A 26,425-nucleotide genomic window follows, 5' to 3' on the forward strand; every position below is an offset into this window, starting at 1 on the left:
AGTACATGTTCAAACAATTTTCTAAGGAAAATTCTACAGGAGGTCAATTTTCTAAGGAAAATTCTACAAGAGGTCAATTTTCTGAGTAATTTCAGTCCTGAAGACATCTTTATTGTCACTATATACTTGCTTGATAGTGTGTTTAGGAATAGAATACTAGAGAAAAGCATATTCTCTAAGGATTTCAAGGCATTTATACATCGACATTTATCATCAAGTATTATGACTAGGAAGTCTGATGCCAGTTTGATTTGTAGGTGGCATTCCCCTTATCCTGGGAAGCTTTTAGGGTCTCCTTCAGTCCTTATTATCATAAAATTTCTTGAGAATATGTCTAGGTGAAGGAATTTTTAAAATTAATTGTATTGGGTACACAATACATCTTTAGTTTTAATTTAAAAAAAAAGATAGAGAAAAAACAATGAGGATCTATGTATACATCATCCATAATTAGCAATGTTAATGCTTTCTTTATATTTGTTTATAATCTTTTTCTTAATAGATAAAATTAAACTGTATATATTGTTGGAGTCACATTTTCCTCCAGCCGTTCCCAGAGGCAATTGATATTGCAAAATTGATGCGCGTCTTTCAGTGTCCATTTTAAATCTTGCTATAAATATCTGTATCAATATAGCATATAGTTTCATATGTTTAAAATTATATAAATGGCATTATACTACGTCTTTCTGCAAATTGATTATTTCATTCAACATTAGGTTTCTGAAAACTGCCTAGCTTGATACATAGAGATCTAGTTCACTCTTTCTTTTTATTTATTTATTTTTTTGAGAAGGAGTTTTGCTCTTGTTGCCCAGGTTGCAGTGCAATGGCGCGATCTTGGCTCACCGCAACCTCCGCTTCCTGGGTTCAAGCGATTCTTCTGCCTCAGCCTCCCGAATGGCTGAGACTACAGGCATACGCCACCACACCCGGCTAATTCTTTATTTTTAGTAGAGATGGGGGTTTCTCCATGTTGATTTGGCTGGTATCAATCTCCCGACCTCAGGTGATCCACTCTCCTCGGCCTCCCAAAGTGCCAGGATTACAGGCGTGAGCCACCACGCCTGGCCGTTCACTCATTTTTAATGCCTGTAAATTCTATTACATAAACATATCACATATTACTTATTCAGAAACCTCCAGCAAACACCAACCTTACACTGAAACATCGACCATTAAAATCAGAAATGTGACCAATATGTGCCATATCATCAATATTGTTTTTCTGGAGGTCCCTGACAGTGCAATGAGATAAATAAAAGAAATGAACTAAAAACTATTGAATAAGAAGAGATAAAACTGTCATAATTTGTACAGTACGTTTATCTACTTAAGAAGTCAGAAAGAAAAAAGAGACAATATAATAAAATTAATACGAGAGTTCACCAAAAGATTCTGACTATGGAATGACAATGCTACATCAACAGCTTTTACAGAAATCTGCAATAATTGCCTTTTAGTAAATTTATTTTCCAATGGGACATGGATACATAAGTACAAAATTCAAGAGGCACAAAGGACACAAAAACACAATTAAGTGAGTTATTGATCTTTTCCCTTGCAAATCTAATATATAATACTTGCTAGGAGCCAAAAAATAAACCAAAGCGACCTTTTCTTTGTGCATCATTCCAGAGATACTCGACACTATATTTAGGAAATGTATAATCACAAAAAACAGTTTATAGTGTTATGGGATATACAATATTTACAATTATATACACAGTACACTGTTCTGCAACTTTTATTGTACAGATACGGTAATTTGGGAGAGGAGAGAGACCAGTGCCCAGTTTGCCATGATGCAAAGCTTGGCGGGATGAGAGTTCCTAAGCTTCCTGTGGGCCGCAATATGTCCTGAGAATGTACCTGGAGCAGAGGCTTGCTCACAAGCACCAACACAGCTCTCTCCACCAACACACACACACACACACACCACCTGCCTTAGGCCACCTAGTGAGCTGAGGGACTCCAAGTCAGTAAGACGTTCCTAAGGGAAAGGGATGTGCCTCAGGAGAAACTTTAATGCCTGGAAACCACAGAGCGGGTGCGCAGCTGGGCGCATGAGGATCCCAGAACGTGCCACAGACAGCACTAGAACGGAGTGCTCAACCAGTGGTGCTGGGCTCATCGGCTAATCATGTGGGAAAAGAAGTCAAGTCACATCACTGTCTCTCACCTTGCACAAAAGTAAATTCCAGGCAGATCGATGAGACAAAACTCTGAATAGAAAGGTGTGAAAGAAGGAGAAAACTGCCAAGGAGACTGTGTTCATGGGAAAGTGGGAAAGGCTGTCCTAAACGTCACACCAAAACAAGAGGCAATAAGGGAAAATGGATCTCCAGGATGGAAAGGAGGCCATGAGCAGAGAGAGTAGGGAAGTGGCAGCCAGTGAGAAGACACATCTGGCATCTGTAACTGACGGGGCAAGGGCCGGCCCTCTGCAGCACTCTGCTGGACTCTGGTGCAGTGCCAATCTGCATCATAGAGCAGCCAGTGTCCCTCAGAAGAGAGGCAAGAGCGACCCCTTGCCACAGCTGCCCAACTCTTAGCCCAGTGGTGCATCGTCAGAGGGACGGACTGGGTGAGGGCTACGCTGGTCCAGGGTGGCACTTAAAAGTAAGGGGATCGTGGTGGATACTGCTTTGAGAGTGACACAGAGCACCCCGGTGAGGATCCAGCGTCTGAGACAGGACGTGCCTGCCGGGAAGCTGGTTGTCTGCAACCTTGTGTGCACTCACCTGGAGGGGGGCGGGGTGGGGGTGGCAAACCACAAAATCCCTAGGAGAGGCAGCAGGCTGGGGAGGGCACCTGAAGTTGGTCTGGAAGTCAGTCAGTGCCTACAGGCACCAAATGGAAACGTGCTCGTAAGATAGATGAGAAGGAAAACTCAGGGCCCTTTCAGGAGGTGGAAGACAGCCTGTGGCGGCAGTTCCAGATTGACACAAGAGATGGGCTCAGGCTGGGGCGGCACCATCGAGGCAGAGCACTTCCCACAGAATGTGGCAAGCTCAGGATTGATGACCTTTCCCAATGTTTGCCACGGGGAAGCCCAGAAAGGCTGTCTTTTGGTTGCAGCAGGCAGGTATGTATTGTGATTGATGGCTCAGGGCTGTTTTTATGTTTGCGTTACATGTGGAATGGGGGCACCGGCGCCCTTGCCAGTGCTGAGAACCTCTGAGTGTCTTGATCAGGCCCTGGGAGGCAGGCCTGCTCCCGACTCCCCCGAGCATCCCAGGGAGGCAGAATCCACGGGAACTGGGCTCGTACCCAGGCACTGCAACCAGTCAGGGGATGAGGGGCAGGACAGAAGGGCTGTGCGTGAGTGCTTTCGGGAGGGCAGTGCCAGCAAATGGACAGGAGGGTTTTGACTTGGGCCAAGACAACGCCGTGGAGACACTTGGACGCTGATGGGCTTTTCTGTGACAGAGTTTGCTCAGGAGATGGACAGAAAGCCTCTGGGGCGCTCCCTGAGTTAGGACTCAGCTGCGGCCTCAAGGTGTCAAGTGCCTCAGAGATGGTGGACAAGTCTACGTAAAGGCAAACTCGGTAGCGTGCAGGGAAGTAGGGAGGTGCATGCTAATTCGGGACCACAGGCTAGGAGGATGCCTTTGTGCTCAAAGAGACTGGGCAATGAGGTGTCACTGAAGACAGCATTGGCGAAGCAGGCTCCACTGGGAAAAGTGCACACGGAGCTGTCTGCAGGGAAATCCCCTTTGAAATCAGATTGCCCAGCCAGACTGCGGTTGGCTTGGGAGAAAGGGTGGTCCTTCTGACAGCTATCAGGAACCCTTAGGAACCGAGACAGGGCTCCCAGAGCCAGCCAAGTAAGCCCCAGCAGTGTGAGCCTTGACGGGGGGTGTGGTGTCACAACAACAGCAAGTCACTTGTTGGCCATCCCAGGCACCAGGGCCTGGGAAGAGGTCTGGTCCCCATTCCAGGTGAGAGGGTTTCCCAGAGTTGGTCAGGGGACCCGGCAGGCGCTCAGGCCCTGTGGCCAGCATGGACTGTGGGGCAGATGGTACAAGCAGGAAAGTTGTAACCCACCTGGAACGCAAGCTGCGGGGGGAAGGGAGAATAAGACAAGAAAAGAAAGCTTTGTTCTGTGTGGAAGAGAACAAGCAGAACGCCCAGCACCACAGAGATTGCGGCTGCCCAGGGCACAGTGACCCACAGCAGCAGCCCTGGGAGACTGAGAGGGCACCGGGCACGGCAGCAGCCTTGCCCAAGGGGAAGCAGATGTGTTTACTGGGTTTGCCATGGCTTTAGGGAAGGGGACCACTTCTTGACACACACATCACAAACATGCAGGGAACCTGGCTTTGCTGATGGGCGGGATCTGGTAATGTTGGAGGTGGGGGCGGGGCAGAACGAGCTGCCCTGACCCATGGAGTGCTTCTGCGCCCACGGGTTCTTCCTTTCCTGGCAAGGTGCAGGAACCTCAGATGGAGAGTGTGGAGGTGTCTCCGGATGGATGGAGTGGCCACGGTCGTGCCAAGTGCCCTCAGCATCTGCCCTATCACCCCCGCAGCTAGTTGATGGAGGGCTCCACTGTTCCCTTCCTGGGTCCCACCACAGGTAGTGGGGATATGGAAGAAAGGAGGTTGCTCCAAAGGGAGCAGCGGCCAACCCTCTCACTCTGCCAGGAAGTAGCCCTGGGGATCCAAGGAAGAGAGAAGGAGGGCTGGAAGCAGATTTCCCCGTGGCTTCGCAGGAGGGATAGAACTACACAGGGTAGGTGCTGGGCAAGCGGCAACCTTTATCGCCATCACTGTGCAATAAATGCGCCCCGATGCGTGGTAGAGCGCCCCCACCTGTTCCACCCCGGTCCCCATCCCCACGTCGGGATGCGCAGACAATCGAAAAGGCCAGGGTTACTGACCTTTCTCTCCAGGCTGGCAGTCAAGGAAAAGACATTAAGAAGGGATTTCTCTGTGCCGGGCACGGTGCTGCCTGCTCCATGAGTATTGTCTCTTTCAGTCCTCTGAACTTTCCATCCCAATTCCACGAACTCCCCCGCTGTGCCCCTCCCCTTCCCCCACCCCCGCTCCCAGCCCCTTCTTGAAGTTTATTCTGAGCACTGCAGCCCCTCTCTATCCCTGCGTCCTGTGAGCACCGATAAGCCTGCATTTGTCAGGGAGCAGACGTTCCAGTCAGCTGGCGTTTACCGTGCTTTTTTTCTGTCCTTCTCTCCGTGCAGACTGTAAACTCAAGGACAAGGACCATGACTCTTTTCTGCCAATCAAAGCACACAACTTTATTGATGATACACACAGATGCGGACTTGGGTGGAAGAGGAAGAGGTTAAGTCGGTACAATAGACAGAAGAGCAGTGCACTTTTTTGATGAATAGGTTCACTATCCATCAGGCGCGTGTAGAAGAAAGAGTAAACGAAAAATAATTCAACCTAAGCTGCAACAGATGCATTTTCAGCTCAAGCTGCGATATGCCTCTGGTCTCTGCAAAGCGGTCCGCTTGGACAGGGAGACCACCACAGGCAACAATAGCACTCGTGATGCCGTAATTTGATGTTCTTTGTCCACAGCAGGCAGCTGAAGTGATCCCCTCACCACATGAAGGAGGCTGCAAGGGAGGAATTTACAATGCCAACATTGCCTGCAGACTGCACAACCAAGAAGTTACTCAAAGCTCTGTGGGAGCCCCTGCCTGGCCAATAAGAGTGTGGTCCTGGATTGAGCCCTGGAACTTTCACCCAATGAGGTGGTGATTGGCTAAGGCTGGATCTTCAGTAGCACCCTCTGCAGATTCTTTGACATCTGCAAACCAAGCGCGTTGTGGGTGGATTCCGTCCCATTGTGTTCGAGAGGGCCGTTTATGGGGCAGGGGTTTCCAGGAGAATCTCTCTGTTTCCATTTCTGATACAGAGGGACATGAATGAGAAGAGCATCTGGGCACTGACTAACTCCCCCGCCAAGACTGGCTTTTCAGACAAACCCATCAGCGGTTTCAAAACCTGAACCTTAGCACATCCACTTCCCTCTGATATCAAAGGAAACTTCAAGTCTGAAACGGACTTGGCAAGCATGTTATTAATAACTGTCATGCTTATTAACAAATTTAATCCGGCCTGCTGCAGAAATGAGTTGCAGCAACGTGACACAGTCTCCCGACACACTTCATTGATGTACATCTTAATCTGGCCCTGACTTTCAATACTCGCATGTAAGCTATCCGGGGCACACAAAGCCTCTCTAACAGTGGGGTCTGGAGTGGGGCTCGTGTTTCTAGCCATTGACAGGCTGGCCACATGGCTATTGATATCCTGGCCAAACGGAAAGCCCGCATCCTTGGGCTCGGCAAACAACAGTTTTCCCTGAATGAAAAGACACTTGGAGAGGTCCAGAACACAACTGCTATTTTTAAAGTTTTGAGCACTCCAAGTATTTTTATGTTCATAGGGGAATGGCCGCTGTTTTATTGGGTGTGCTCGGTTGGCCTTGCCTCCCCCTGAGGGCCTGTCCTCAGTGCCACCTGGGGCCCCAGGTTCAGTCCAATCCCCATCCTCAGTCCAGGGCCGAGCCATAGTTTCAAAATCAAACCAAATATCAGGCTCCTCCTCATCCAGCTCCTGGTCATCGTCCCACTCCTCTTCCTCCTCCTCCTCCAGCTTCTCACTGTCATCTCTTCCTATGGTCAGTTTGTAAACGCAGTAGCAGGCACCAGCCCCAATCATCAGTCCTGCCGCCATCCAACCCACTTCCCGAGCCCGGCCCATGCTCAAGTCTGTGCCAGCCTTGGGGCAGGACAGGAGAGGGCCTTGCTCCACCTGATTGAAGAGGTCTCTCAGGTCCAGGGTGAGTAAGGATGGAGGGAAGCAGTCTTTAGCTTCTTCCAGGCTCTTGTAGCTTTGTCGTGATGAATCTATGGGTGAAACAGAGTATTAGGGCTCGGGACTATGTTTGGCTTTGTGCCTCACAGACAGGGTGGATTTCGAGTTGGTGATAAAGGCAGATTAAAAGGATACAATTTCTTTGTTCTTTTCTGTCTTCCTCTATCGACCTCAGGAGCCCCCGTTTCTCTTCCTGGGTCCACAGGGAAGGGCAGGAGATGGGTCTGTGCTATGATAGCTAGGAGGGTGACAGTGTGAGTACCTCTCAGGTAGTCTCCTTCACCAGACCTCCACCCCCAAAGATTAAGGGCAGTTTCTCTCACTAACCTCTACCAAAGTCAGATAAATTCCTTCGTTTTCTCTTGTCTTCTGTTGTCAGTGGTCCCTCCACGGTGACAGAGGATAGAGTCTGGCAGAAGGACAAATGCAAAGACAGGTAGGCGGCAATGGAGAAATGAAAGTGTAGTGGATGAACTGAGGACACTGGTCCCAATTTCTGCTTTTGTGAATTTTAGGCACTTGAGTTTAAAAGATTTCTCATACTCTACTGACTTTCCGGACGCAGGCCTCCCCCGCCCCACTTGTCGTCCGCCATTTCCCCAGCAAAGGCCGCCACACCCCTTTCCCTGCACTGAAATGGGAGGGGGTGTGGAGAAAGAAGGGGCCAGGAGAGGGCGACTCGGACCTGGCCCTCTCATATCCCAGCCCCCTCCTCCGCCACCCCCACCCATGGTCCTGGGCTAATCCCACCTTCACACTGACCTGCAAGGTTCCAGCCAAGGCAGTTTTCTCCTTCTCTCGCTGAGACTTCTGCCGAAACCTACAGGCCAACAGACCTACAAACCTGCAAACAGACAAGGGACCGAGGGGACGGAGTGCTTGGTGGACGGACCAGCACCCGGGACACTGGAACCTTTCTTTTCTCGGAGTCTCTGGAAACGCCATTCACTCCCCTCACCCCCACCCGAAACCCGCCACTTCTCTCTACTAAAATGAGCACGGGGTGGGGTGGGGGTGGGTAGCAGTATTTAGAAAGTAGGCGAGAAAGGGACCCAGCTGTGATCGGCCTGAACTCGGATCTGTGGCGTTCTTGGCCCTCTTCCACCCATACCTCCTCTCAAGCAGCGCCCACCCTCCCACCGACCTGCACGGTCCGAGCTAGTTTCCTTCTTTCTTCACACGCCTGCAGAGTAATAGGGGGCTGGTACCCAGACGGAGGCGACTAGCAGGACTTGTGCTCTAGGCGGCTCTTGGTCACGTGACGGCCACGTCACCAGTGAGCTCTGGCCCCCAATTTCCACTCCCACAAGCAGTGCGGCAGGCGCCAGCCTGCCTTGTATCTCCCCCTCAACCCCCACAGTGGGCCCTGTCACTTTTTTCCTCTGTAACAATACCAGAAACCAGAAGTGGCCCTGTCTTTCTGGTGTTTGAATTTGTGTTTCTCTAATTGCAGGAAGGGGCAGCATCTTTTCCTGGGTCTACCCTTCATTTACACTTCTTGGGGAATTGTCTCATCCTTTCCTTGGCTCTGAAACTCCTGCAGCCCCTTTCTTAAATTTCTACACTTTTCCATGTTCAGTCTCTGCACCAACATTGGGTGAGAGGGCAGAAATGGAAGTCCAGGCAGTGGTGAGGTTTTAATTAGTATTTTGATAACATTTAAGTTATATTTTGTCCTTTCTTTTTTATTGACTTGAACTACACTATTTTGTAATCGGAAAAAAACAATAAAGCTTTTCCTACTTGGAGAAGAAATAATTCAAATCTTTTTTTTTTTTACAAAAATGTATATAACATAAGCAAGATTTCCCAGTTAATAGGAGGCCTCATTGATTTGGTGAAGTTAGTTTGTATTAAGCTGAACATATTTTCTTCTGACTGCATAGGAAATAGCAGCTTTCAAACAACATATTAAAATGTAAAAACACACCCTTACAAACAAAGCCAATTGTGCTTTCAACATGATTTATAAATTGATGGATAAATAAATCTATACTGAGAAGGTCAGTGTTCTAATTTTGACCATTTTAAGAAAGTGAACTATTGTTCCTTTCTTTCTCCTGGCTGAACTCATAGTATTAGGTGTCAGATGACTGAGATCTTCATAGAAGATTGCTGGGTGACTTTCACTCTGGCTTCAAAGGACAGATTTTATGCAGACCCCAACTTCAGATGAATCTTACATCTTCAGATGAACTTTACAGATTAGTGACTCCACAGATTAGCCTGTTTTTCATTCACAGGGCTTTATTTACAATCTATTCCGAAGTTTGTGGTGCAACCTATAAATCATCCAGAAATTAGAGAATTTCCTGTTATCCTATTGATGAAAATGAGACTTGATAGAGGTAATTTTCTTTCCATCATGACACTGTTGGCGATCTCTCTGCTGTCTGCCACTCATGTATTGTATGCTACCCTAGCAGTGGTGAGTGTTCAGCATTTTCCAGTGGAGATGGTGGTGAGGGTCTGTGGGTGACTGGGAATCAGTGCAACACCCCTGATGTCTGTGTCATTTTTTCCCCTCACAAGTGGAAGGGCAATGCACAGGATCTCAAGCAGTTGCCAGAAAAAAAGGACTTTTCATTTCCTGCCTTCTGTTACAACTTCACTGAGCCACCAGTACAAGCCCCTCAGAATAATCCCAAAACTCAGGGACCAAGTATGCAGAAGTTAGTCCTCATGCATCCACCTGTCCCTGCTGAGCAGTCATACTCTAAATATAGACACTCTAGGCAACCTCTTAGAACTTTGAAATATGACACCCCAGAGGGAGGGGCTCCCCAGTGAGGGGCCCCTGTGTGGAGGAGGCCCTTTCAGGAGGCAAGCCAGGGAGTCCTATTGCCTTGCTGGTGAATATTCAGAAGTCAATATGTCACAACTTTCTGGTCTTCCCCTTTTACAGTCCAAACTCACCAATGTCACATCTTATCTCTCTAAATCTTTACCTCATTTTTTTTTCATGACCCTTTATTAACTTCCCTTAGACAAGTGAATTATACTTATGAAGGCTTACTAACAGAACTCTCAGATTCAACAGTCCATCATTCAGTGTTTGGCTGCTAGGTGGTTGTATAAGTGGCTTTTGTTTGTTTTGAATATATACATTAGAAAAAACTAAGGAGTATGTAAAGCTTAATAAAGACAGATGACTTGGTGTCACAGACATGGCTTTACAATAAGAACTCACTTTCACAACACTTAGCCAGCCTTCAAGGACAAAAACTTTACTCCTACGTCTCCTCACTAGTATAAAATATCTCCACCCTTTTGGTATATTCTCCACTTAGTCCAATGTATAACTTCTCACTACCATTCTCCCAGTATGGCAGACCTTTCCTGGTTTGAATCCACTCCCTGTCTAAAACTTCCTAAAACTCCATGGTTATAAAAACCCTTTCAATTCTCTTACCCCTTTGTTCTTCCGATCCACGATTCTACCAATTCCTACCTGGAGACTAGCATTAAAAAAAAAAAACTACTTTGCTCTCCATTATGCATCTACCAACAAATATTTACTTAAGGACATGTTATAAGGCTCACATACCTTTCAAAATTGAGAAAAGAAAATGCTTAAAGAAGTCCTCAGACAGGACTGTTAAAAGTTCCTGAGTCCGCAAAAAACTACTGTGAAACCACTGCCAAAACAAAACTTTTGGCTTAAATCAGTTCACATGTGATATGTAACTTACAAAGTACCCAGAAACAAAAAACGACCAGCAAATGGTGACACTAATGGAATTGTGGAGGATGAAAAAAATAAATTATAGAAAGTTGTTATCTTGAAAAGTTATATTACTTTTTGTATTGTGTAATTTTGGTATTGTGTCTTACTTAAGGTTGTTTGGTTGCAAGCAACAGAGAACAAGCCTGTTTAACTTAAGGAGGAAATGTTGAAGACAAGGCTCATTTCTGAGGGGTTTAGGTAGAAGGAATTGATAGATGTCCTTTCAGGATGTCATAAGTCCACCGGTTTTTAGGTTTTTATCTCTCTGATGAAGATTGAAATTTTAGTAAGGCAGCTTTTGGTTGTTCTGTTTTGGGCACAATACCCACCCTTTTGCTGAGGAAAACAATAGGGTATGTAAAATGTAAAATGCACTTCCTTTCTTTTCCCAGGGAGAAATTTAAACTGTTTCAGATGTTGTTGATTTGCAGGAGCCCTTTAATCACTTTGGAAATTAACCTTTTATTTATCTATAACAGAAGTGCTAGGGGCATAATATGCCACAGAGTATCTTAGTTGTAATTTCCACCATTAACTAAACATTAGAAAGGTATGGTTATGAAATGGTGATGCACAAGGTTGTCCTTTGAGCCAAGGCCACCTGGCTTCTCCCACAGGATTCCCATAAGGTTGCATCTACAGTTCAGGGTCTCTTCCTCAGTATTGCATGACCAAATCCTGATTTTGTTTGTATGCTGAGAAGAGTTGCTTCTGGATGCCTCAAGGAAAGACTCCCATTCATAGAGACTTATATATAAACAGATCTGAATGCTCAAACCTAGGGATCTCTGCATTCTCTCCCCATAAGTAGACCACAAGGGAAGCTGTTTCAACAGGAGTGACAACTGAATAATTTGCCCTGAGAAATACAATTGGCAGGGGTACTGGAGGCTTCAGTCCGTCTTACCTGCCCATTCTTTCCCTGTAGACAAGCTACTACTTGGGAAACCACAACCTTAGAAGGTTGTTTGGTGAGCCTGCCATCAGAGCAAGGGTATTTGTTCATTTTAAGAAGGGGGTTTCAGCTGAGGACGCATGAAGTACTATTACACATCATGGGCATGACTCTGCCAGAGAAAGTGAAATGTTCCATTCTCCTTAGCCAACACTTTTTCTCCTCCAGACAGTGCTTGGGTGGGAAATACCAACACTTTCTTCTGACTGTCCTTTTCATATATTCCTATGCTTGAATAAGCCCCTTTGCTACACATGATCTTTCTCTAAACACAGGATCATATAGTTGATTTGGTTTCTGTTTACTAAATAAATTTCAGTCACATTCTAGAACTGCCTCCCAGAAATTACATAGATATGAATTTTCCTGGGGGTTTGCCTGTTCTCAACTTCCTCAGTCTCTTGATGTACTCCCATATTGTCTGTGTATTTTAAAAGTTATACTCAAATAATAACCTTTTATTCAAACTATTAGGGAATATCTCACTGAAGACCCTATGTTCTGAAAAGCTATATTACTTTTTGTATTGTTACCTGTTTTTGTATTGTGCTTTAGTTAAGGTGGTTTGTTTGCAAGCAACTGAAATCAAATCTGGTTAACTTAAATAATGAGGGGATGTAATTATTTTATTCCTTTTCCTACTTTAAAAAAGGTAAATCATTGATGATGGGTGAATTATTCAGTTTATCAAACCAGTGAGTGAAATAGTTTCATACTAATTGCTAGGTTCTGGTTTCAGCCAATTTTGTCTTGGTCTATGTTCCTCTAATACTTATGTCATTTATAGATGATATTCTCTATTTTGCCCAAGCATATTTTGTAATGTCCTTTTTATGCACACTCATTTTTTCAGTGTGCATGCTTTATCTCACAGATACCTACTGTGCACTTATGTTTTCTCCTCAGTTTTTTTTTTTTTTTTTTCCTGCGGTCTGGCTTTTGTAGGTTTAATGCCTCCTCCTTGCTAATGGGTGCAGGTGAAAGTCTGTAGCTCTCCTATTCAGAAAACTGGTCTAGTCAGAAGATTTACATATTGCCAGACACACTGATTAGCTCATTCAGGGCTGTGCTGTGTGCTAGGCCCCAGAAGACATTAAGATTGCTTTGAGTGAAGTGTGTAACACTCTCCACCAAGTGAGAAAATGTGGGACTTTTGGAGGCCATCACCCAACATCATTCTTCAGCCTCCACTCATTTTTTTCTAAAATGGAAATAGCTTTATAGTATTTTTTTTTCTCGTAAAAAGAATGCAGGCTGGGGGCGGGGGAGGACGGAACAAAAATAACAAAGTATTAAGAAAGTAAAAACCACACTCTCATTCCAGATTTTCTTTTCTGATCGCTTGTTCCTTTCAGATCTGGGACTAGATTTCAGAGGAAATGGTAGACTTTAATAGCTCGGGGGAGGGGAGGTGGAGGGAGAGGCTGCTGTCCCAGGAGCCTAGTGAAGGAAGAGGTAATTTTTCATAAAAAGTACAAGTGGCCCGTAGCCCCAGGGGAAGATGCCGTCCCTTTCTGGTAATCGGTGGAAGGGAAACACAACTACAAGGTGATGAGATTATCGAAGAAGAAAGAGTAATAAGGCCTGGTGTGGGGGAGGGAAAGGAGGGGGGCGGGCCCTCTTCTGCCGCACTGCTGGTGGGAGGGGAAATTGGGGACCCGAGTTGGTGGATGACGTAGCTCTCACGTGACCAAGAGCTGACGTGTGCAGAAGTCCTTCTTGTCCTGGTCGTTGTTCCCGTCTGAGTACCAGCTCCCCATTGCCCTGAGGGCGGGCGGGCCTGCGGCGGAGGGAAAAAGGAAGAGGAGAAGGAAATTGTCCCGGATCCCTGCAGGTCAGTACCTGGGAGATTCCATAAAGTCGGGGTGCTTGAGGGCGTAGGGCCGAGACCGTCGCGGGTACTGAGGCGCCTCCGTCGTTTCTCCCACTCGCCGCCCGCTTTCCAAGACATATGTCCCGCCTGCAGCCCATTTCGATGCTGCGAAACGGTGAGCTGGGGGGTGTTTGGGGAAGAGCTCAGAGATCGGGAGATGGGAATCTGCTTGGAGCCTAGGGCCGCAATCCGGAAAGGGAGCTGTGGCCTGGGTGTTGGCCCCTAGTCCACCAGGACAGTGCCGGAGGGGAATGGCTGGATATGGGGGCGGGGGTGGTGAGATGCAACGTGATATGTCAGCAGAACCCCAAGAGAGGTAATAGGGGTGGGAAACCTCTGACAACCAGGCCTCCGAATTAGAAAAGAGTTTTGTGTTCTGGGGACTAGTCCGTCCACCAAGCACTCAGTGGCGGCAGTTTCCCGTCTTTCTGCCTGTGGCTGTGTCTTACTGACCATGGCTCTGTGTCCAGTGGTTCCAAGCCTCTCCCGGGTGGCCAGTCTTTCTGTAGGTTGCGGCACAACGCCGGGCAAAAGAAGAGGAAGGAATTTAATCCTAATCGGTGAAGGTCGATTTGAGGGTAAGACCATCTGGGGACCCTAGGAGGGACGGGGGTGGCGGCGGGGGTGGGGAGAAGGCAGAGAAGGTAATAATCTAGGTACAGGTCTGAGTCCGAATGTGTTTCTTGCACTCCCCGGACTGTGGCGAAATGGCGTGCTTTGTGTGTCTGTGGTTGGGGGGAAGTGGGGGAAATGACAGCAGGGAAACCTATCGGATAGTTTGTTCATAATCCTCCTCTCTCAACAGCACTTACTCTCCATGTTTTCGATCTGTCATCCTGCAGGTCTGCTGTAGCAGGTGGCTCCGCTTGAAGCGAGGGAGGAAGTTTCCTCCGATCAGTAGAGGTCGGTGTGGGCGTGGGGGCTGTCTGGAGTGGGGGAGGGGTTAGAAATCGCCGGCACTTTGGACAGGCTCTTCCAATCCTGCTTTATTTTCCTTACCTCCCTCCCATTTCAGGCTAGGGAGGGGGCAGACCTGTGCATGTTTGGGATAGCATAAAGAGGTTAAAAACAAACCTGGTAACCGGAATGGTGATTCAGGAAAGCAACGAATCAACAGTCAATCCATCAAGTGCTCCGTTCTCACTGGCTCGGGTCTCTCTGCAGATTGGAAAGGTTGTTGGGCGTGGCACACCACCAGGGAAAAGAAGAAGGGGCAAACTGCTTGTCTAGAGGAGGTTAGTGCAAAGGTTCTAGTCAGGTCCCTGGGGACATCTGAGGTTGTGGTGACTGAGACCCCAGCAGAATCAGTGGATTCCATTGACATTATCTAGGCTTTGGGCGGGGTGACCTGGGATGGAGAGGGAAAGGCTGACATGAAAGGCGTAGAGTTTTTGTCAACAATCGACATTTCCTACCTAGCATTCAATTATTATTACCTTGTCCCTCTGCGCAACTCCCTGCATGGGGCAACACAAGCAGAAGAGAAACTCAAACCCAATTTTCTTCTTCCACTCCTAGGTCAACCTCCAGAATCAGCTCTTGTGGCCTTGAAGTGGCTGAAGACGATCACCCTCCACAGGCTCGAGCCCAGTCCCACAGCCTTCCTCCCCCGGCCTGAGTGACGACTCTATTCCTTGGTCCCTGCTATTGTCAGGGACGATTGCATGGGCTACGCCAGGAAAGTAGGCTGGGTGACCGCAGGCCTGGTGATTGGGGCTGGCGCCTGCTATTGCATTTATAGACTGACTAGGGGAAGAAAACAGAACAAGGAAAAAATGGCTGAGGGTGGATCTGGGGATGTGGATGATGCTGGGGACTGTTCTGGGGCCAGGTATAATGACTGGTCTGATGATGATGATGACAGCAATGAGAGCAAGAGTATAGTATGGTACCCACCTTGGGCCCGGATTGGGACTGAAGCTGGAACCAGAGCTAGGGCCAGGGCAAGGGCCAGGGCTACCCGGGCACGTCGGGCTGTCCAGAAACGGGCTTCCCCCAACTCAGATGATACCATTTTGTCCCCTCAAGAGCTACAAAAGGTTCTTTGCTTGGTTGAGATGTCTGAAAAGCCTTACATTCTTGAAGCAGCTTTAATTGCTCTGGGTAACAATGCTGCTTATGCATTTAACAGAGATATTATTCGTGATCTGGGTGGTCTCCCAATTGTCGCAAAGATTCTCAATACTCGGGATCCCATAGTTAAGGAAAAGGCTTTAATTGTCCTGAATAACTTGAGTGTGAATGCTGAAAATCAGCGCAGGCTTAAGGTATACATGAATCAAGTGTGTGATGACACAATCACTTCTCGTTTGAACTCATCTGTGCAGCTTGCTGGACTGAGATTGCTTACAAATATGACTGTTACTAATGAGTATCAGCACATGCTTGCTAATTCCATTTCTGACTTTTTTCGTTTATTTTCAGCGGGAAATGAAGAAACCAAACTTCAGGTTCTGAAACTCCTTTTGAATTTGGCTGAAAATCCAGCCATGACTAGGGAACTACTCCGGGCCCAAGTACCATCTTCACTGGGCTCCCTCTTTAATAAGAAGGAGAACAAAGAAGTTATTCTTAAACTTCTGGTCATATTTGAGAACATAAATGATAATTTCAAATGGGAAGAAAATGAACCTACTCAGAATCAATTCGGTGAAGGTTCACTTTTTTTCTTTTTAAAAGAATTTCAAGTGTGTGCTGATAAGGTTCTGGGAATAGAAAGCCACCATGATTTTTTGGTGAAAGTAAAAGTTGGAAAATTCATGGCCAAACTGGCTGAACATATGTTCCCAAAGAGCCAGGAATAACACCTTGATTTTGTAATTTAGAAGCAACACACATTGTAAACTATTCATTTTCTCCACCTTGTTTATATGGTAAAGGAATCCTTTCAGCTGCCAGTTTTGAATAATGAATATCATATTGTATCATCAATGCTGATATTTAACCGAATTGGTCTTTAGGTTTAAGATGGATGAATGAATATCACTACTTGTTCTGAAAACATGTTTGTTGCTTTTTATCTCGCTGCCTAGATTGAAATATTTTGCTATTTCTTCTGCATAAGTGACAGTGAACCAATTCATCATAAGTAAGCTCCTTTCTGTCATTTTCATTGATTTAATTTGTGTATCATCAATAAAATTGTATGTTAATGCTGGAAAGAAAAAAAAGAAGAAAGAAAGAAACCATCCCTGTCCTTCAGTTTATAATCTAGTTGGAGAGATAAGAAACATACAAACCAAAAGATGACAGAATATCTGAAGAATGTACTCATTGTCAGATGTTCCCTCTGAGAGCACAGAGGAGGCAAAAGCTTCTGTGGGATGTGCTAGTCGGCTAAAGCTTCACAGAGGAGGTGGCAATTGAAAATGAGTCCTGAATGGGGTAGGGTGGTTAGGGAATTCCATGAGACAAGACGAGGGGGGCACGGTGTGAGAAAGGCATGGAAGTAGGAACCCTCTTCCTATGACAGTCAGGAGATCATTCTGCTTAGAGTAGAGAGTGTGGAGAGTGGGAGTAGATAATTTTGGAAAGCTGGGTGAAGCCAGTTGTGGAGAGTTGTTTGAATATTATCCCGTTGAACACCCAGAGCCACTAAATCTTTTTTTACTAGAAAATAATTGGGGTCCATATGAAAGTCTCTATCTATTACTGAGTAGTGTCAATGAGGGTGTGGCAAAATGGAGCCTTTCACACCTTAGTGGTGGCCATTTGGTAATACAGATCATAAGCCTTAAACTATGTAAACCCTTTGTCCTAAGGAAGTAATTGAATGATTGCCCAAAGATTGTATGTACAAGGCTGTTCATTCCAGCATTGTCTAAGCTAGTAAAAATTGGAAACAATTTAAGTATCTAGCGTATTGGATTGGTTATAAAGTAAGGAATGTTCACACAGTAGGATATTTTAAGTATGCTGATAGAAATCTATATTGCCAGGAAAAGCTATTCATTATGCATTGTGAAGTGAGAAAGAAAAAAAGGGTAGATAGAAGTATTCGAAGTATAATTCCATTTTTTGAGACTAATAAAACATATGTTTAAAAGGACACTAAAAACTTGAGTTATAGATATCCAGATAGAAACAGTAGTTATCTTTGGGTAGAAGAATAATGAGTGATCTTTACTTTTTTACTTTTTATTCATCTATGTGTTTTTATTTATCTAAAATGGGTATTGATTTTTAGGAAGTTTTTGAAAAAGAAAAGTGTTGGGAATGGAGCAAGTGATTGATTGGAACACATACTGAATGGAAGAAATATTTAGATTAAAACTGAGGTAGGTTGAAGTTTCTTCTCTGAAATGATAGATAAATGGTGAAGATAAGGCTTATTGTGAGGATTCAATGAGGTAATATATGCAAAGTACTTACAATGTTCTGGCACATAGTAGTTAATTAAGAAAATTGAGCACCCTTAATTACCTAGAATGCAGGGTTGATAGTTTTTTGGTTGACTTTTGTTTTGCTGGCGCATTCTGCCATGTTTTAGTGTCATTTAATAAATAATAGTAACAATAAAGGTTAACATTTATTAAGTGACGACTGTGTAAAGTTCTGTCATTCCTGCAAGGCAACTGTTAAAATAATTTCTCACAGGAGTAGAGTTTTCTTTCTTTTCAAAAAATCCAAAATGTTTCCTCAGCCATGATCACATCAGCCTCTGCGATATATTTCTAGTTGTTTGGGGGATGTTATCCTGCTTTATATATGAGGCCAGGAAAGGGTAAAGTCCTCTATTCACTTACCTGGTTTTATACCCAGGTTTCCCTGTATGTACTGTAATATTTGTAGTAGAGATAAAACCAGGTTGGCTTAAAGTTGCTGGGTATGGTAAGCCTACTAAATCATGCATATGTAGAAACTCATTTAACACCAGTTTTAAAGGTGGGGTGATGGAAAAGTGAAGTAACGTTTTTTCTTGTTCCTATTGTTAGGTGAGAGAGAGAAAGATTTGTGGGGAGATGGGGTGGGGAGGATTAATTCCTTTAAAATAAATTCAATTTGATGTACCTGTGTGACACTCAGATGGGGATATTCTACTGTCATTTGAATGTATTGATCTGGTGCTCAGAGGAGATGAACAGGCTGCAAATAAGGATTTGAGAGTCATTGGAGGATGGATGATAATGGAGCACATGGAAGTAGATGTGGCCCTTCAGAGATAAGGTGCAGAGTCAGAGTGAAGGGCTGCAAAAGAACTGTAAGGGACTATGGGCAGCTGGGGAGAGAAGCACAGAATTGAAACAATGTATACCCTTCCAGACACTTTTACTATTCATATATATTCTTTACACAAAATTGGATTATACTATCAAAAAATTTTCAGTGCCTGATTTAAAACTTTTTTCCTCAAAAAAGAATAATATTCATTGGAGTTATAATACTTGAAAAAATAGAGTTGATGAGTACAAACTTGTGCCTTGACCCAGATATGTAGCTTGAACATTTAACAAAAATCCAGATCAAGCCATGTTGAACTTGAGATGTGGAGTGACTTTTACACCTGGGGTGAGAATGAGGCTAACTCGAGTAGTAAAAAGCCCCAGTGAGGCAGGTACAGGCCTGACTAGCACCCATCTGCTCCTTTCCCCATTCCTTTGTTCCTTCTCATTCTTCTTTCCACTTCCTTCCTCCTACTTTTCTTTATTTTCTCCTTCTGGGAGATCATGGCTGGTAGCCTCTCTGGGCTTCTCTGACTCTTCAATTCCCATGACACCATGCCATGTATCAGTGGGCATTTAATACAGAATAATAACTGTTGTTGCTCTGGTCATAAGTTGACCAGGGGTGTGACTGGATGCCAAGAATTTTTGGAACCTTTGTTGGACAAAAAGCGACTGAGAAGGAACTAGTCTTAGCTTGGCATGGCCACATGTGCACTGCATGAATTTTTGATGTCCTGCACCTGGTCTTATTTAGATTGAACCCAGAGTCTGGGAAAAGTGTATGAGATAGATGTGTGACTGCCTGGTCCAGGCAGCCAGGTCACACGTTGATGTCCCAATGTTTTCACATGGGAGGTTGTCACTCTCAATCCTTTTGGAAGGGGCAGAGTTCTAGCATTGTAGCTGATTGTGGCAGCCCATTGGCGCATGAAGGAGGCAGTGTCTTCTCTTTAGAAAGGATGGCAGCTTCTGGGAAACCAAGGAAACCAGAAACTCAGAGGATGTCCTGCTATTTTGGTTTTGTTCTCATGTAACAGTTTTAGGAATATAAGTGGATCTATCCCAGTGCAAACATGTTCAAAGGCGATTTTACAAAAGTGGAGTGTTGTTCTGTTGTAAATTGTCAGCCAATATACATAATATTTCAAGGCTCAGGAAATGGATTTTCTTTTTTGAAAAATTCACATTTTACCTGTCTTTTTTCAAAAGAGATTCCAAGTGTAGGCTTAGCAAATTGATGTGGTTCAGGCAAATTTTATGTTTATGGCTCTCTTTCATTAATTTCTTTGCTAAGTTCCCTTGAGAATGGCCTTTTAGATAATGATTCATACTATTTTCAATGCTAGCTTTTTACATTTATTTTGCATCACATCCCAGGCTGAAGACGTTTTCTGGTTTTTATGTTTAAACCATGGCTCTTTCTTGCTTTTAAGCCAGAGCCGTGTCACCACCATCCTGGGGTCCCTGATCTGCCCTGCCCTGAGGGTGTGGTATTAGCAGGATAAGTAATATTTACTTATCTGAGTGGCATAGCTCAGTGCTTGACCCTCTCCACTGGGGCCCTCTCAGGTATTGTGCTAAGGGCTTAGGCAACGTATGCTTTAGGGGATAGGTGGGAGAGAAGGGAGAGGGGAGAAGGGAGTGAAAGAAGCCTTATCAGAGAGGTAACTTTATTCTAACAGGGTGCCCTCAAATTAGGAGAACCTGGTGGCTCCATCTCCGCTGTGAGGATAAAGTTATTGCTGAAATCCAGTTCTTGTATTCAAGAGATGCAGCACATTTCTCCCTGGACACAATTATAAATTTTGTCTGCCCAGATCCTCCTTTAGCAGAGGCAGAGCATCAGTGGGTGGTAGTTTTATGACTATTAACATATATGATCAAATTCGCTATCAAACAGAGTTTAAGAGAAAAATACTTTTTTTTTTAGCAGTGTGATTACTTTTTTAAATTATATTTTTTAAAAATGACAAATAACAAAAAGTATGTATTTATGGAGTACAGTGTCACGTTATGACACATGAATACATTGTGGAATGATTAAAACAGGCCGATTAACATATACAACAACTTACATACTAATCATTTGTGGTGGGAACATTTAAAATCCACTTTTTAAGCAATTTTGGAATATACAATATGTTGTTATTAAGTATAGTCCCCATGCAGTGAAATAGACTACTAGAACTTAATCCTTTCGTCTAACTGAAACTTTGTACCCTTTAAGAAACATCTCTCCCTTCCTTGTGCCTCCCCTTACCCCCATCCCCTGGTAACTACCATTCTACTCTACTTCTATGAATTCGACTTTTTAAGATTCCACATATAAGTGAGATCATGCATTATTTGTCTTTTTGTGCCTGACTTATTTCACCTAGTACAATGTTTTCTAGATTAACACATGTTATTGCAAATGTCGCAACTGACAAATTTTCCTTCTTTTTTTTTTTAAGAGACGTAAGACATAAGAGTCTTATTACGTTGCCCACGCTGGTATCAAACTCCTGGGCTCAAGAGATCCCCCACCCCAGCCTCTGAATTAGCTAGGACTACAGGCCAGTGCCAGTACACCTGGCTGGCTAGAATTTTCTTCTTTTTAAAGGCTGAATTGTTTCCTTTGTATTTCCATTTCCATGTGCCACATTTTCTTTATCCATCCAATGACGGACACTTAGGTTGATTCCACGTCTTGGCTATTGTGAATAATGCTGCAATGAACATGGGAGTAAAGATATCTCTTTGATATACTGATTTCAATTACTTTGAATATATATGCAGAAGTGGGATTGCTGGATAATATGGTAATTAAAATTTTAGTTTTTTGAGGGGCCTCCATACTGTTTTCCAAAATGGCTGTACTAATTTACATTCCCACCAACAATGTTCGAGGATTTCATATTCTCGACATTCTTACCAAAAAAGATTGTCTTTTATATTTTTGATAATAGCTATCCCTAACAGGTGTGAGGTGATATCTCATTGTGGTTTAATTTGCATTTCCAGATGATTAAAGATGTTGAGCATTTTTTTCACATATCTGTTGGCCATTTGTCTCTTTTGAGAAATGTCTTTTCAGATCCTTTGCCCGTTTTTTAATTGGGTTGTTTGTTTTCTTAGTATTGAGTTGTTTGAGTTCCTTATATATTTTGGATATTAGCCCCTTACCAGATATGTGATTTGCAAATAACTTCTCCCAATCTGTGGGTTATCTCTTTGCTCTGTTAATTGTTTCCTTTGTTGTTCAGAAACATTTTAGTTGGATACAATCCCATTTGCCTTTTTCTGCTGTTGTTTCTTGTGCTTTGGGAGTCATGTCCAAGAAATCATTGCCCAGACCAATGTTGTGGAGTTTTTTCCTGTTTTCTGAAAAATATATGTTCTTACGGCAGGAGGAAACTGTAGTATTTGCAATGCATTCTCCCATACATGTTGATTAATTTCTTTCTTTTCCAGATTTTTTTTTTTTTTTTAGACAGAGTCTTGCTCTGTTGCCCAGGCTGGAGTGCAGTGGTGTGATCTCGGCTCACTGCAAGATCCACCTCCCAGGTTCACGCCATTCTCCTGCCTCAGCCTACCGAGTAGCTGGGACTGCAGATGCCCACCACCACGCCCGGCTAATTTTTTTCGTATTTTTAGTAGAGACGGGGTTTCACAATGTTAGCCAGGATGGTCTCAATCTCCTGACCTCGTGATCCACCCACCTCGGCCTCCCGAAGTCCTGGGCTTACAGGCGTGAGCCACCGCGCCCAGCCTAGATTTTTTTTTTTTAATGGGAAATGATACCTAGTTACTAAATGTTTTTGAAACCTGAGCAAAATTGTTCCTTCTTTATTTTTTCCATTTTCAGTCCTCTGTTCACTAGATTGCGATTTTGACTATCTTCATGTTAATTTTTGTGGCCCCCTTACAATAAGCTATAATGAAATTCCAGACTGAATGAAATGAATTCATAAAACAAAACTTTTGATTTTTATTATCTTCCATCATTTAAAATGTGTTCAAATGGACTCTCTTTTTGATATTAGAAATGATAGAATATAAAGAAGACTGAATAAAACAAGCAATATTTAAAGTATTTTATAAATCTTCAATCCATTCAAATGGACTTGGAGAATGATTCTTTAAAATCAGTTATTAATCATCATCAATCATCACCTCTTCTTAAGTTGGTCCATGTAATCTATAGCCAAATATTGGAAGTGCTAAATAGCACCATGTCAGTCATGAAAATTCAATGAATTCTGGCTGCTTTTCTTCTAATATAAAGGTAAACCCTTATGAATATCATAACTTGTGAATGTTTATACATATATGCCACATAAAAATCACATTTGTTTAGGTGGCTATGGTTATAACTGGGGAAATATTATGGTATTACTAAGACCCTGGAATTGTTTTTCAGCTATTCCAAAAAATAATTGCTTTTATGCCTCTCAGCTCATACCTGTTTTTCAGCTATTTTTAAACTACTGATAGAAGTCTCAGAAATATATATATGTTTCAGCGTAGAAAGAGAAAAAATTAGCATCTGGGAACAAAGAGCATATTATAGCCTCTGCATTGGAGGACAGGATTTTGCATTGAATTAGCCATTTGACTACCACTTGGAGATGGATTTGGGAGTTACCAGCACTCTGAGAGATTATTTTTCACAATGAGCTGTATTTTAATCTTCTTTATTGTGTTTTCTTAGACCATAGAAATAACAAATGCTTATTAAAAATTAAAACAAGTAAATATATAAAGTAAAATATGCAAATTGCCCTATTTCCATCCATCTACACAGAGTTACCTACTGTTACCAATCTGATGTTTTCTATGCATATACATAAATAGATATTATACATACTCACATTTTTAACAGAAAATGAACTCATAGTCCATATAGTGTTCTATTCTGTAACCATTTTTTTCACTTAAAATACATCACATGTATTCTGCCATGCATATCTTACCTCATTTAACTGTGTTCATGGTGTCATTCTCTGTAGATGATCTGCATTTTCATGTAGTCATATCCCTCAGCCTTTCCCTTTATGGCTTCTAGGTTTGGGGTTGTGTTTAGGCCTTTTCCACTCCACAATTTTAAAATAATTTTTATATTGTCTTCAAATACACAAATTGTCACAGTTTGTAAAAGGTAGTATAATAAGTGGCCTAAGTGAATGTGACAACACTTCATTGAAAGCAATCTTAGGTTTTTCCAACTATAGTCAATAATAACTTAATTGTACATTCTAAAATAACTCAAAGAGTGTAATTGGATTGCTTGTAACTTAAAGGATAAATGCTTGAGGGGATGGATGCCTCATTCTCCATGATGTGCTTATTTCACATTGCATGCCTGTATCAAAACATTACATTTATCCCATAATATACACACTTACTATGTATCCCCAAAAATAAAAACAAAAATTACATTTTCAAAAAAAAACCTTAATGTTGTCCTAGGACATATGACAATGAGTAATCTAATCAGTGTACTTGAGAGTTGGAAAGTCTACTGGCTATTCCAGTCTTCCAACAAGACAGTTATTATATATTATCATGTGTGCTTGGAACCAAAATAAGAAACTGATCTTTTTGAAGCATAGAATGAATTGTCAGATATAGAGGGTTTAGGCACTATGAGTTAAGACATTTTGGTGGACACTTACAAGATAAAGTAATATGCTTATCAAACATGGTGAAATACAGTTTAAATTTATAAAATAAACTTGGGTACAAATGGAAAAAATAGTAAATCATATAATAGTGTAATAAAAAATAAAATAAGTATCAGAGGGACATTGAGACTGTTACAATCGGTTGAACTAGCAATTGATGCAATCATTCTATGCACTAGTTCGATGAGTTTGATAGATGATAGCCATTTAAGAGTGATACATGTTCTTTTAATCAAAAGAAATAAAAGAATAATGTTGACACATGGGCTCTATAGTGTAATAGTCTCTAAAAACTTGCTAGAATAGAGAAAAGCTGTTGATTTAAAAAATATATTATGTTTCACCACCTTTTCTAATTTGCTGATTGACTTTTTAATTTTTAAATAGTCCCTTGTTTTTTAGAAGAATACAATCATTATCAGTTGTAAATATAAATTAATTTTATCTTTTCCCAATTTTACACTAATTATTTCTTATCTTATTGCAATAGTTATAATCTCAAAAAACACTTGAATAAAAACGGAAACTGTGAGTACAGTGACTTGTTTCTGGTTTTAGTGGGAATTACTTTGGCATTTCATGGTTTGAATGAGGATTGCTGTTGATTGTTGGTAAAAAGTGCTTTTAATATTTAAGTCATTTCCTTCTATTTCTATTAGTGTCTGTTAGGATTAGCTACTGATTTTTTCCCTAGTGGCTTTTCAACATCTATTAACAGAATCATGCACTTTTTCTCCTTTATTTATTTATTTATTTATTTTTGGCGACAGAGCTTCGCTTTTGTCACCCAGGCTGGAGTACAATGGTGCGATCCCAGCTCATGGCAACCTCCACCTCCCGGGTTCAAGCAATTCTCCTGCCTCAGCTTCCTGAGTAGCTGGGATTACAGGCATGCGCCACCATGCCCGGCTAATTTTGTATTTTTAGTAGAGATGGGGTTTCTTCATGTTGGTCAGGCTGGCCTTGAACTCCCGACCTCAGGTGATCCACCCACCTTGGCCTTCCCAAATTTTTTATGTAATTAATTATATTGATAGAATTCCTGGGGAAAAGAAGACACTATCTGTCTCAAAACACACATAGAAAAAAAACTTTTTTAGAAAAGAGAATTCAGCCTGTAGTCCCTGCTATCTGGGAAGCTGAGGTGGGAGGATCACCTGAGCCTGAGAGGTCGAGGCTACAGTGAGCCGTGATTGTGCCATTGAACTCTAGCTTGGGCGACAGAATGAGACCTGTCTCAAAAACAAAAACAAAACAAAACAAAACAAAACAAAACAAAAAACAAAAAAGAATTTGGTGTTTGACTATTTATTTTTGCCTTTGTGGATCTATCCCTATCAGGTAATAGTATAGTTTTTTTCTTGCTATACTTCTGAGATCTATTTGTCTACATATTTTAGAGTTTCTTAATATTTTATTGTTTTTTATATTTATCATTGATAACTGCTTATAGTTTTTTTATGTACTACCTTTAACAGATTTTGGTCTCAGCTTTGCTAGCTTTATAAAATCATTAGTGAACTTTCCATTTTTTCCTGTTTTCTGGTAGAGTTTAGGTAACATTGGTATTATCTTTTCCTTAAAGGTTAGTTAGAACCCAACTGCAAAACTATTTCTTTTGGCTTGTTTTACAATGGTAAATCTACAAACACATTTCCAATCTCATCTGTAGTAATTGTTCTAGTCAAATTTTCTATTTCTTGAGTTAATGTTGGTAACTTCTATTCTATTAGGAAATTATATGTTATCTTTAGATTTTCAATTTTGATGTCATATGTTTGTGTGTAAAATTTAATAATAATAATTATAATATAATAATAAATTACTCATGTGATTTATAATAATCACATCTATTTGTGTGGTTCAACCCTTTAATCATAATTTGTATGCTTTTGCTTTCCCTGTGTTTTCTTAGTCATACTCATGATGTTTATGTATTTTATTGGTGATTTGAAAAAAACCTTTTTATCACTTTTTTAATTACACTTTAAGTTCTGGGTTACATGTGCAGAATCTGCAGTTTTGTTACATAGGTATACACGTGCCATGGTGGTTTGCTGCACCCATCAACCTGTCACCTACATTAGGTATTTCTCCTGATGTTATCCCTCCCCTAGCCCCCCACCCCCTAACAGGACCTGGTGTGATGTTCCCTTCCCTGTGTCCATGTGTTCTCATTGTTCAA

The 26,425-nt window shown here is 42.7% G+C and overlaps 2 protein-coding genes across 5 annotated transcripts; one reads left to right on the forward strand and one right to left on the reverse strand.

Annotated features, from left to right (window-relative positions):
• Window positions 1-5,234: 5,234 nt before the first annotated feature.
• Window positions 5,235-8,139, reverse strand: LOC129475989 (protein ARMCX6). Of its 3 annotated transcripts, none has more exons than XR_008654872.2 (5): window positions 7,999-8,114; window positions 7,617-7,698; window positions 7,182-7,263; window positions 6,792-7,092; window positions 5,235-5,880 (listed from the first exon to the last, which is right to left on the reverse strand). XR_008654872.2 is itself a non-coding variant. In XM_055268518.2 (5 exons), the coding sequence occupies exon 5, from the start codon at window positions 6,738-6,740 to the stop codon at window positions 5,838-5,840; it is 903 nt and encodes a 300-aa protein (XP_055124493.1). In that variant the 5' UTR covers window positions 6,741-6,886; window positions 6,990-7,092; window positions 7,182-7,263; window positions 7,617-7,698; window positions 7,999-8,139; the 3' UTR covers window positions 5,235-5,837. The 3 variants fall into 3 exon arrangements, 2 of the variants coding, with proteins under 2 accessions (XP_055124493.1, XP_055124494.1); XM_055268518.2 differs by having other exon boundaries at window positions 5,235-6,886; window positions 6,990-7,092; window positions 7,999-8,139; XM_055268519.2 differs by having other exon boundaries at window positions 5,235-6,886; window positions 7,999-8,139.
• A 4,793-nt stretch (window positions 8,140-12,932) lies between these two features.
• Window positions 12,933-17,948, forward strand: ARMCX3 (armadillo repeat containing X-linked 3). Of its 2 annotated transcripts, none has more exons than XM_055267605.2 (5): window positions 12,933-13,370; window positions 13,880-13,987; window positions 14,252-14,312; window positions 14,574-14,644; window positions 14,928-17,948. In XM_055267605.2, the coding sequence occupies exon 5, from the start codon at window positions 15,074-15,076 to the stop codon at window positions 16,211-16,213; it is 1,140 nt and encodes a 379-aa protein (XP_055123580.1). In that variant the 5' UTR covers window positions 12,933-13,370; window positions 13,880-13,987; window positions 14,252-14,312; window positions 14,574-14,644; window positions 14,928-15,073; the 3' UTR covers window positions 16,214-17,948. The 2 variants fall into 2 exon arrangements, with proteins under 2 accessions (XP_055123580.1, XP_055123581.1); XM_055267606.2 differs by having other exon boundaries at window positions 13,134-13,370; window positions 13,908-13,987.
• The last annotated feature ends 8,477 nt before the right edge of the window (window positions 17,949-26,425 follow it).

The sequence above is a fragment of the Symphalangus syndactylus genome, chromosome X, assembly GCF_028878055.3.
Source record: "Symphalangus syndactylus isolate Jambi chromosome X, NHGRI_mSymSyn1-v2.1_pri, whole genome shotgun sequence".
Taxonomy (NCBI): domain Eukaryota; kingdom Metazoa; phylum Chordata; class Mammalia; order Primates; family Hylobatidae; genus Symphalangus; species Symphalangus syndactylus.